This window comes from Brachyistius frenatus, unplaced genomic scaffold (genome assembly GCF_029030835.1).
Source record: "Brachyistius frenatus isolate BFR_SWC_R1_liver_20210118 unplaced genomic scaffold, ASM2903083v1 Contig_57, whole genome shotgun sequence".
NCBI classification, from domain to species: domain Eukaryota; kingdom Metazoa; phylum Chordata; class Actinopteri; family Embiotocidae; genus Brachyistius; species Brachyistius frenatus.
The window spans coordinates 1,175,083-1,187,500 of NW_027210656.1; the positions used below are offsets into that span (position 1 = coordinate 1,175,083).

General features: G+C 38.7%; 1 protein-coding gene across 1 annotated transcript; it reads left to right on the forward strand.

Moving 5' to 3' along the window:
• The first annotated feature begins 209 nt into the window (after positions 1-209).
• spag6 (sperm associated antigen 6) lies at positions 210-10,020 on the forward strand. Its single transcript, XM_069705578.1, has 11 exons — positions 210-343; positions 431-526; positions 613-779; positions 1,406-1,448; positions 5,592-5,797; positions 6,990-7,163; positions 7,262-7,414; positions 7,525-7,716; positions 8,040-8,156; positions 8,742-8,887; positions 9,034-10,020. The coding sequence occupies exons 1-11, from the start codon at positions 319-321 to the stop codon at positions 9,095-9,097; spliced, it is 1,383 nt and encodes a 460-aa protein (XP_069561679.1). The 5' UTR covers positions 210-318; the 3' UTR covers positions 9,098-10,020.
• The last annotated feature ends 2,398 nt before the right edge of the window (positions 10,021-12,418 follow it).

The following is a 12,418-nucleotide window of genomic DNA, read 5'->3' on the forward strand; positions in this document are numbered from 1 at the left end:
AACAGAGATCAGGAAATACACAGAGCTCTCACTCTGAACATATTTCCGCAATAAACTCTTGCCGGATCCAGAAGTACCGTAGTGAGTCACCTCTACTTCATAGACGATCTTCGGCAGGAGCACCAGAACATTCTGCTTCCTGTCTGTTGCCACAGCAACATTAAACAACAACACCACCTATAAGCCAGCGGGCCGGAGAAACGCTGCTTGGAAATCCGTGATAAAAAAAAACAAAACCTGAGCCTTTCTAGGGCTGGATAAAAACAATTCAAAGTTTGAAAGTAATCTTTACGGAGAGGCATTTATATCCTGGTGACGATGAGTCAGCGACAGATCATTCAAGGTGGGATTTGTGAGCTGTTTGGATTCACAGGGAAGATGGTTGAGCTCCTGTGTCCTCACTGTTTTGTTGTCTTTCTGTGCTCTGCAGTTTTTGAACAGTACCAGAAGTCAAGGATGCAGTTTGTGCAAACTGTTGCTGATCTGGCAGTCAGGTCGCAAAATATAGAAATGCTGCATAATGCAGGTGAGACACATCAACACGGTCACTGTGCTGTCTTTCATTGCTTATCATCTCGCTCCCACCCATCCTCTCCTCCTCTTCTCCGTCAGGTGTGATGTCCATGCTGCGTCCCTTGATGTTGGACGTGGTCCCCAGCATCCAGCAGACGGCAGCTCTGGCCCTGGGCCGCCTGGCGGACCACAGCGACGGCCTGGCTGAGGCTGTGGTGAAGGAGGACATCCTGCCCCAGCTGGTCCAGTCTCTGTCCTCGCAGAATGTAAACATCTCATCTATGTGTGTGTGTGTGTGTGTGTGTGTGTGTGTGTGTGTGTGTGTGTGTGTGTGTGTGTGTGTGTGTGTGTGTGTGTGTGTGTGTGTGTGTGTGTGTGTGTGTGTGTGTGTGTGTCCTATTTCTCTGTCTCAGCCCACTCAGAAGAACGGAGGGAGGCAGGTTTTACTTCTTGTAAAGGCAAATTGTTGTGTCACATTGTAAAATCTTAAAATCTGAGACTTTTAAAAAAAAAAAAAAAAAATTCGTCGAATATAAAAATAATTCACTGTTTACTGCAGAAATGTATTTTACTTGGGGTAAAAAAAAAAGGAAATAAATCAGAAAAAAAAGAAAAGATTTTAGAGTAAAAGAGTAAATGATGTCGTCCAAAATGTCCAAAAATGTGTCATACAGTATGACACATTTAGTAAGACACTTTTTTTTGGACATTTTGTATGACATTTTTATGACATGGGCCTGTCTGTGTGGAGTTTGCATGTTTCCCCGGTGCCTGCGTGGGTTCTCTCCGGGTACTCCCACCATCCAAAAACATGATTCTCTGGTTAATTGGTGATCCTATAAATAGAATGGGTTTGGTTTCCATCTGTCTCTGTGTGTTGGCCCTCTGATAGATTAGCGACCTGTCCAGGGTGTATCCTGTTCACCATGAAGCGGGTATAGATAATCGAAGGATGGTCATTTTGGACGACACACTATGCAATTCAATTTTATGACATTTGCTTGACATTTTGCACAACACTTTGACATTTTATACATTTTGGAGGACATATTATACTATGAAATTTGTTTGACATTTTGGACGATATATATGTAAGACATGTTTGAGACAGGGTGGCAATGTGGTGCAGTGGTTAGCATTGTTGCTGACTAGATACTATAGTATCACATTTTCATGATATTTGGGAACACATGCAATACTATGACATTTTTATTACATTTTGCACAACATACTATAACGTGACATGTTTAGGACATTTTGAACGACGTACTATAGTATGACATTTTTATGAAATTTTGGGCAGCATACTATAGTGTGAATTTTTTTTTGACATTTTGGACAACACACTGAGCAGGTTGTGGCTCAAATGGCAGGGTGGGTTGCCCGGTAATCAGGAAGCCAGGTAGTTCAATCCCCGGCTTCTCCTCTCTCCATCTTGCATGGCAGCTCTATCTCGTTAGTGTGTCAGTATAGTGTATGGGTGAATGTAACAACGATCTGAGATAAAGTGAGGAAATGCTATAGAATAGAATAATTTTGGATGACATACTATAGTTTGAAATTTTTCTGACTTTTTGGAAGACATACAATAATAGTATGACATTTTTTTTTTCACATTTTGGACAACATGCCATGCTACAGCATGTAGTCCAAAATATACTTTCTACGTGGAATTTTCATGTTCCTATAGTATGACATTTCAAACGACATGCTATACTATGACTTCTTTTTTTAATCACATTTTGGACGACACGCTCTTGTATGACTTTTTTATGATTTTTATCACATTTTGAACGACATTAAAGAAGTATGACTTTTTGTGCTATTTCTGATGACATGGTATATAGTATGACTTTTATTATCATATTTGGGACGACATTAAAGAAGTATGACTTTTGTGCTATCTCTGATGACATGGTATTAGTATAACTTTTTTTTAAATCATATTTTGGACGACACGCTATAGTATGACTTTTTTGTTTATCATATTTTGGAGTCATGCTATAGTAAACCTTTTTTATCACATTTTGGACGACACACTCTTGTATGACTTTTTCATGATATTTCAGACCACACTATAGTATGACTTTTTTTTTTCTTCACATTTTGGACGACATTAAAGAAGTATGACTTGTGTGTGCTATTTCTGATGACATGCTATAGTATGACTTTTTATAATTTTATTTTTTTTATCACATTTTGAATGACATTAAAGAAGTATGACTTGTTTGTGCTATTTCTGAACACATGCTATAAGCATGACTTCTGTTCAAGTTGTGGTAGGCAACACAATGGTGCAGTTGTAAGCGTTGTAGTCTCACAGTCTAAAGGTCCTCGGTTTGATACCCGCCTGGTACTTTCTACGTGGAATGACATTTCAAATGACTGACTTTTTTTTTTTAATCATATTTCGGACGACATGTATAGTATGACTTTTTCTTCGTCCAAAAAAATCACAAAAAAGTCATAATAGAGTATGACTTTTTTTTCATTGCAAAAATTTTAAGCAATGCTAAGGCAAATAAAACTGAAAAAAAGCCTGTTGTATTCTACCAAAGGCACAGGGGTATAGTGGTTAGTGATGCTGCCTCCCATTGAGAAGGTCGTGGGTTCAATTCCAGTTGGAGACATGTATGTATTTATCCCAAAAATACTTAATGGATAATATATCATCTAAAATTTGAAGATGTCATACTACAGCATGAATATTTTTCATCCATAATATTTAAAAAAAAAACAATTATACTATGGCCTGTCGTTAAATAAAACAGAAAAAAAAACCTATGATATACTAACACAGGCACAGTGGTACAGCGGTAAATGCTGCTGCCTTGCAGTCTGTAGGTTGTGGGTTCGATTCCAACTGAAACAAACATGTATATAGTTGGCCTAAAAGTCATACTATAGTGTGGTCAATTTTTTCCGGCCAAAATTATTAAAAATACTTTAGACTACAGTAGGTCATCTAAAATATGAAGAAAAAGTCATACCAGTATGTCATCCAAAACGTCATAATAAAGTATGACTTTTTCTTCACCGCAAAAATTTTAAGTAATGCTAAGGCTTGTCGTCAAATAAAACTGAAAAAAAAAACCTATTGTATTCTACCAAAGTGGTTAGTGATGCTGCCTCGCATTGAGAAGGTCATTGGTTCAATTCCAGCTGGAGACATGTATGTGTTTATCCCAAAAATACCTAAGGGATAATATATCATCTAAAATATGAAGAAAAAGTCATACTACAGCATGAAATTTTTTTATCCAAATTATTTAAAAAACAATTATACTATGGCCTGTCGTTAAATAAAACAGAAAAAAACCCTGCAATGCACTAACACAGGCCCAGTGGTACAGTGGTAGATGCTGCTGCCTCACAGTCAGAAGGTCATGGGTTCAAATCCAACTGGAACCAAAGTATGTATTTGGCCTAAAAGGCATAGTGATGTTTTTTTTCAGCCAAAAATATAAAACAAATTCTTAAGATGTCATCTGTGTGGTTTTAAATTTTTGGGCATAAATTACTTTTTGGTGATTTTTTTTGGATGAAGAAAAAGTCATACTACAGTAATACGTTTTGGACGACATACGATGGCATGACTTTTTCTTCATATTTTAGACGACATCAGCAGTTCTTAAGTATTTTTTATTTTTTTGACCGAAAAAAAACCATCACACTATGGCATGACTTTTAGGCAAAATACATACTTTGGTTCCAGTTGGACTCAAACCCATGCTCTTCTAACTGCAAGGAAGCAGCATCTACCACTGTACCACTGTGCCAGTATATTCTAGTTTTTGTTTCTGTTTTATTTAACGACAGTCCATAGTATAATTGTTTTTGAAATATTTTGGATGAAAAGTATTTATGTATGCAGAGGCAGCATCACTAACCATTGTACCCCTGTGACTTTGGTAGAATGCAGTAGGCTTTTTTACAGTTTTACTTGACGACAAGCCTTAGCATTACTTAAAATTTTTGCGATGAAAAAAAGGTCACACTATAGTATGATTTTGTGGAATATAGTATGACTTTTTTTTTTTTATCATATTATAGTATGACTTTTTATCATATTTTGGACGACATGCTATAGTATGACTTTTTATCATATTTTGGACGACATGCTATAGTATGACTTTTTTATCATATTTTTCTGACATGCTATAGTATGACTTTTTATCATATTTTGACGACATGCTATAGTATGACTTTTTTATCATATTTTGGACGACATGCTATAGTATGACTTTTTTATCATATTTTGGACGACATGCTATAGTATGACTTTTTTATCATATTTTGGACGACATGCTATAGTATGACTTTTTTATCATATTTTGGATGACATGCTATAGTATGACTTTTTTATCATATTTTGGACGACATGCTATAGTATGACTTTTTTTCATATTTCGGTCGACATGCTATAGTATGACTTTTTTATCATATTTTGGACGACATGCTATAGTATGACTTTTTTATCATATTTTGGATGACATGCTATAGTATGACTTTTTTTATCATATTTTGGACGACATGCTATAGTATGACTTTTTTATCATATTTTGGACGACATGCTATAGTATGACTTTTTTATCATATTTTGGACGACATGCTATAGTATGACTTTTTTTTTATCATATTTTGGACGACATGCTATAGTATGACTTTTTTATCATATTTTGGACGACATGCTATAGTATGACTTTTTATCATATTTTGGATGACATGCTATATATAGTATGACTTTTTAATCACATTTTGGACGAACTATTATAGTATGACTTTTTTTCCACATTTTGGATGACATGCTACAGCATGACTTTTTAATCATATAACGCATGTAAGGAGCTTTGAGATACACAGACCGTTCTTTTTTTTTCTTCATATCTCCGTTTCTTGGTCTGAGGGTACAGGTTTTTTGTGGTGTAGAAGTATTTTTCACTTATCGCTCTTTGTCTTTGGATCCATCACGTTGAACAAAACATTCACAACAGGACGCAGCAGGATGTGCACACGTTAACTCTTGTCCTTGTTGGTTTTTTGCTCAATGTTTCCTTCCTCCTCCTGTTGCCGTGCAGCGCTGTCTCAGGCGGTTGTGGATGCGGGTGCTGTCCCTCTGCTGGTGTTGTGTCTCCTGGAGCCTGAGATGGGCCTCAAACGCATTGCAGCCTCCACGCTCAGTGACATCTCAAAACACACACCAGAGCTGGCCCAGAATGTGGTGGACACGGGGGCCACCGCTCACCTGGCGCAGATGATCCTCAGCCCGGACGCCAAACTCAAGGTGAAGCCAGCTTAATGACTGTTTTAATGGTGTTTCTCTTCAAAGCAGCTGCCGGTTTTAACTCAGCCTTTGATGTACAACATGAATAACAATAAATAACAGCCTCCTTTTAATGCATTACAATAATTAATTATTTTCAAATCTTTTTTTTCCTTTCTTTGTAAAATATATTTTAAAAAAAAACTTACATTACAAGAAAAATAATAAATAGATGTGACATGAATAGTAAATGTTCTTGAGTTTTCCTTTAATAATAATTACTCGGATTAAAGTCAGGATCCAATTTTCCTGCTCAAATTTGTGACTGTTAAATTGTCTAATTTGATCTGTGTGTCATTTTAACAGGAAACGTCAGAGCCACACTGGGAAACTGTTCCATCTGATTAAAAAAATACTCCAAGGACATCATTTCAAAATAGGCTTATATATATATATTTTTTTATGGTTTCCCAAGATATTGTTCTTCCTTCATCTATTTATTTCAACTTAATTTAACATTTAAAAAAAACCCACCTTTATCTTGTCTGAATTCATTTGTATGACATTTTAATTGCAGTGATGTAAAAAAGTTTCTCCAACAGAATCCTGTTTAAAAATACAAATTTGAAAATATTCTTGATCCTGAATAAGAAACAAATATTATTTTGTATTTAAAGTTACCCTGAAATCATTATTGTGGCAATTAAGATTTTTTTTTGGAATAAACTTTAGAGATAATTAGTGATCTCAAATCTGCCAAGATGGTGGATTAGAACAGTGAAATATTGATGACATTTTACAGCTCCTGCAAGCAACACAATGACATAAAAGTCAGGTTTTTATCAGTGTTGAAAAACCCCCAAATAAGGGCGATAAAATTGGAGCATAAAGTGACATCTGTTCTCAAAACAAATATTTTTTTATACTGCTAATTCACTTACATTTTTGGTAGCCAGTCTTATTGTAAAATATTAACATTGTCTTCAGTTCGATTTTTTTTTTTTTAACTTCAGAAACACGTACACAGAAAAAAAAAAAAAAGATTTAAGTGTGGCTACTTAAAATACCAGAAGAAAGCAGTGACATTTCATCAAAGATTCTGTTATTTAAAGAGGGAAACATGAAGCTGTTTTTTGTTGTTGTTGTTGTTTTTTTCACACAGATTTGAATTATCTCTGGAAATATATTCAGCCGTCTTTTTGTCTCCATCCAGCGGCAGGTGTTCGCCGCCCTCAGCCAGATCAGTAAGCACTCGGTCAACCTGGCAGAGATGGTGGTAGAGGCCGAGGTCTTCCCCGCAGCGATGGCCTGCCTCAGAGATCCGGATGAATACGTCAGGAAAAACGTCAGCACTCTGATGAGGGAGGTGGTGAAACACACACCGGAGGTAATGCAAACACACTCACACGTGGTGGTACAGATAAGTGCAAAGAAAAAAAAAACAAACAGGGAGTAGCAGGTCCGTGTTTGTGTTTGTGTTCCCAGCTGTCCCAGGTGATCGTGAACTGCGGTGGCCTCGGAGCAGTGGTCGACTACCTGGGCGATTGCAGTGGAAGCCTGCGGTTGCCGGGGATCATGACGCTGGGATATGTGGCGGCTCACGGTGAAAACCTGGCCACGGCCGTCATCATCTCCAAGGTGTCGATATCTCTCCATGCTTGCAGCTGGACACGTTCCTTCGGGTCCGGTAATGTAGGTCACGTTAACCGGAGCAGCCCTGCTGTGCTGTGTGCCCTCCCGTCCTGCAGGGGGTGCCTCAGCTGGCCCTGTGTCTGTCCGAGGAGTCGGAGCATCACATCAAGGCGGCCGTCGTCTGGTCAGTCGGCCAGATAGGGCATCACACCCCTGAGCACGCCAAGGCAGTGGCCACAGCCAACCTGCTCCCCAAACTGCTGCAGCTCTACATGGATGCCGGCAGCTCCGAGGACCTGCAGGTCAAAGTGAGACCTGCAACTCGCTTCATCCTTGAAAAACGATCACCAAAATCAGCCCTTCGTGTCGCCACAGAATCCCCTGTGTTTTGCTTCTTACTGGTCATTTTGATCAACTTTCTAATTTAGATTGAAGCAGAAATGAGTGCGGTGAGTGGCGGAAATGAAAGAGAGAGCTAAAAGAAAGATAAACAATGACAGCCATGTACTTACAGATTTTGGTGGGATCGAAGGTGAATAGGCCGAGACATTTGTGGGGGGCTTCAGATGCAGTTTTTCCACGACATTACATGCAAGCAGATCTCATTCCTCTTGCGTCCTCTCCTCCTCAGAGTAAGAAGGCTCTGAAGAGCATCCTGCAGAAGTGCACGCACCTGCCAGCTCTGGAGCCCCTCCTCTACGAAGCTCCCAGCAACATCCTCAAACATGTGGTCTGCCAGTTCAGCAAGGTGAGTGAATCTACCTTAAGGTTTAGAATCAACTTTATTTGTACAGCACTTTTCTAAACTTCAGTTACAAAGTGCTTCACATAAGCCATTAAAACAAAACGACAAGGGAATTCTAAAAAGTCTAAACAACACAATGATCATATAAAACAGTCATAAAAGCAAATTAAAAACAAACAGGGTATAAACGATATCAAATAAGAATTGATAACTTAAAATCAACTAAAATCAGGAAAGGCTCTCCTATAGAAGTAGGTTTTAAGGAGAGACTTAAAAGGCGTCACTGACTCCGCAGACCTGATTTCCATAATTTGGGGGCCGCGACTGAAAAAGCTTTGCGACCTTTTAGTTTTAAAACGTGTCTCCGGAACAGATCAAAGTTGTTGTTTTTTTTTGTCCGAAGATCTCGGGCAGGCTGGTATGAAACAATCAGGTCAGCTAAATAGGAGGGAGAGAGACCGTGAAGTGTCTTAAAAGTCAACAGTAAAATCTTCAAATCAATTCTAAAGCACACCGGGAGCCGGTGAAGGGAGGTCACGTTTAACAGCGAGGTTCTTACCCTGGACGCGCCCTACCTCTCCTCCCCAGGTGCTGCCTCACGACAGCAAGGCTCGCCGTCTGTTCGTGACCAGCGGGGGACTGAAGAAAATGCAGGAGATCGAGGCCGAGCCGGGCTCTGCTCTGCAGGAGTACATCAATGCCATAAACAACTCCTTCCCTGAGGAGATAGTCAGGTACGGCCTTTCTCCTCCTGCTCACACGCATGCATGCTATATATCTACATCCTATAGTGTAAAAAACAAAAACAAATCCAGCACCGACTAGAAGCTTCTTCAGTATGAGAGCGTGTCAGGTATCCACAGTGTGCGTGTTGTTTCAGGTACTACTCCCCCGGCTACTCAGAGGTCTTGTTGGAGCGATTAGAGAACTACCAGCCGGCCTGACGTCAGCTCGCAGCACACACCCCCGTTATGATATAAATATGAAGATGTTTCCGTGCCTTTACATAAAATTTGAAATGTTTTGTCAAAAAGTAGTTCTTTTATGTTGTGTTTGTGTTCAACTTTTTTGTTGTTGTTGTTGTTTTTTTCATATTGGTATTAACTAAAATTGCAGGTGCGACTTGTTGGCTGTGAGTCCAGTAGAGTAGAGACTGAAGATTATAAAATAAAGAACGGCATCCTGATTATGTTCTAAATAACACGCCAAGTGATGGAAGAAGTATTCGGATTCTTAAAAGGACAAATACGGGGATATTAAAATACTCAAATACAAGTTAAATTACTCCATGAAAAATCCTACTTAAAGCATTGGCAGTAAAATGTAGTTTAAAGTATTTGATGAAAAGTTCTGGTTTGATCCTTTCGGCTGCTTTATTATTATGTACGACATCATCACACGAGTAATGAAGAGGAAAGCAGAAAAAAAAAACAACATTCTGATCAACAAGTGTTTTTAGTTTTTGGACTTTTGCTTTCATCTTTAATTTTCCCTGAGATGTTGGATCCTTTGAACATTTATTGAAATGAAACCACGCGAGAATTGAAAATCACTTTTTTGGTGGAGCTGTCAACAGCTCGGACATCTGAAATGTGACTCGGCATCAAAGAGGCTGGAAACAACTCTGTTTAATCTGTAACCATGTGTTTCTGTGTTTTAAAGGCTTGTTCTCTTGTCCATTGTGTCAAATCTCACTTTGAAAATGAACTAAAGTTGTCAAATAAATGTTGTGGAGTACAATATTTCCCTTTGAAATGTATCGTGGAGTGGAAGTATAGATAGATATTGATATCATCAAAAGGAAATACTCTGTAAACAACCTTATTACAGGCTACTTAAGTACAGCGCTCAATTAAAATGAACTAAATGACTTCCCATCGCTGGATATTATTTTTGAGGCACAGAATAACGTTATTATCTCTTCAACAGCTGATTCACAGCCAGTGTGACTTTTTTTTTTTTTAGAGCTGGAAACGTTTCTCTTTTGCCCACTGCAGAGGTCAAAGGTCAGGTTCAGTGACAGCAGCAGGTGGTAGGGACTTCATCAAGCTGGGTGCTTGCTGACACGTGGGCTTAAATCGGAGTCCCGTTGTTTAAGAGCGGACACATCCAGCTCATTCATACTATTTTAATTACACACCAACTGGTTCGTTTTCCACCTGTTTCATGTCGGGAAACTGACACATCGTTTTCAAAACGTGACTTAAGACGTTCGTTTATTTTTTATTTGTATTATTATTATTTTTTTTAAATCACGCCATGTCATGTAGAGAAGCAAGGGGGGGGGGGGGGGGGAGAGAAACAACAACAACAACAACCAAAACACCTAAGGTATGTAGGGCTGCAGGGAGTCATGAGTCCTCGTCCGTCTGCTGTGGTTTTCACGGGTCAGACTGCCCCCTGGCGGCCGCGGCTGCTCGCTGCAGCTCAGCTGTGTGCGCGTGGGTGCAGCAGCTGCAGCGCACATGGCGAGCCCCTCTTTGTTTATTGTCTGCCGGTTCTCCACATTGTACGATCGGTGCAAATGAGCCTCGGCCTCTTACGGCGGCGGACGTCTGAACGCGTTACGGCTGCAGCTGCCACCTCTTTAAACATCAGACGCAATAGGAAGTGTGTTTTTATTTATTTATTTATCTCACGCTGTAGATTCTGCTGATTGTCTACAGTTGATATAATCTTCAAATGTTAAGTTTTCTTCAGAGGGAATTGAGCACGGTTTTAAAAAGCGAGGAGGCTTTTCCACAAGTGTCCATAATTTATATATATATATATATATATATATATATATATATACAGCCAGCGAGGTTTACAGATCAATTACAAATAATCGAAAACATAACCTGCGTATTTTCCCTATCTGACCATCCACACACGTGATCACGCATCCAACCAGCTGTCTGACGGAGACAACGTGTTGTAACAGCCTGGTCTTTTGTGTAAGGATGGACCTCTTCTATTAACGACTTTATTCTATTTTGTTAACGCTGGATGGAAACGTGTGAACATTTCGTTCAAATGCAAATACCAAAAAAACACACACACACACACACACACACACACACACACACACACACACACACACACACACACACACACACACACACACACACACACACACACATTGGCCAACAGCTGACCAACACTGGAATAAATGGCATGGAAATGTGATGTACTAGGATTAATGCAAAAAAAAAAAAAAAAAAAAAACAAACCCTAAAGTGTCTGCGTACATGGCGGCAAAATAAATAAATAAATAAATAAATCTCAGCATTCTGGGTTGTGAGGACTGACTGATGTACATTTACACACTGCCGTGGAAACAGAGATTAAAGTATTCATTTTTCTTTGAATCACTGATTGATATCACCAACTGATGAAACTATCCGGATACGAACATGGCTTTTTTTTTTTTTTCCCCACTACTGCTGGAAACTTTTGCTTAAAGATTTCCACAAGGACAAACACTCACATTGTTGTTGTCATGCTCCTGCAAGAGCCCGATTTGATTTGTAGTCTCAAGATATTTTAGTGGAATTTTGACGCATTTGGATTTTAGCCTTTTTTTTTTTTTAAATGACGAAAACGGAATAATTGAGAATATTTGTGAATTTGAATTAGTGCATTAGCAGACTGTCCTCCAGATGTTTAAAGTGAGCTTGTGGGTGACGAGAGGAAACAGCGTTTTAATGACGTTTTATTGCATAAATGAACATGGAAATCGGGCTGCACGCGCGAAATGTTTCGCATTGTAATGATTTGACGATGTTACAGCCTTGAAACGGGACCACGCATTTATGTAAATATTTGTGAATGTATTTCACGTCGTTGGGAGTTCACAGCAGAGTTGTTATCGTGCCGCCAACAACTGAGACAATTTAAGACCGTTTGCGAAATGTTTTGGTTCCTAAAATCCTGCGCGCGCTAACTTGCACGCAATTGTTTTTATTTAAAAAAAATAAAAAAAAAAATAAATAATTCACCTTGCAGGTAAAAATGTATATTGATGAATTGTGTGACAACAGGATGTCAGATAATTTAACCCACGCTGACACAGAAATTATTACTCACAAAAGGGAACGTTGCAAATTGTTTGTTTGAATTAAACACAATAATTATGAAATAATGCGAGTGAACGGCGAGAAAGCTTATTGTCTTTCTCCACTCTGATAGTATTAAAAATACTGAGTTTGAAAATAAGCGTGTCATGAAAATACAGTCTGTTGTAAAGATTAATAAAAATAAATAAACATGGAGGAATAAATGGA

What these genes read in the sequence shown, in the direction of transcription:
- spag6 (XM_069705578.1), top strand. Translation starts at nt 319, where the DNA reads ATGAGTCAGCGACAGATCATTCAAG. An exon ending in TCAGCGACAGATCATTCAAG is followed by an intron (nt 344 to 430) that starts GTGGGATTTGTG and finishes TGTGCTCTGCAG; the next exon opens with TTTTTGAACAGTACCAGAAG. An exon ending in CCGAGGACCTGCAGGTCAAA is followed by an intron (nt 7,717 to 8,039) that starts GTGAGACCTGCA and finishes TCTCCTCCTCAG; the next exon opens with AGTAAGAAGGCTCTGAAGAG.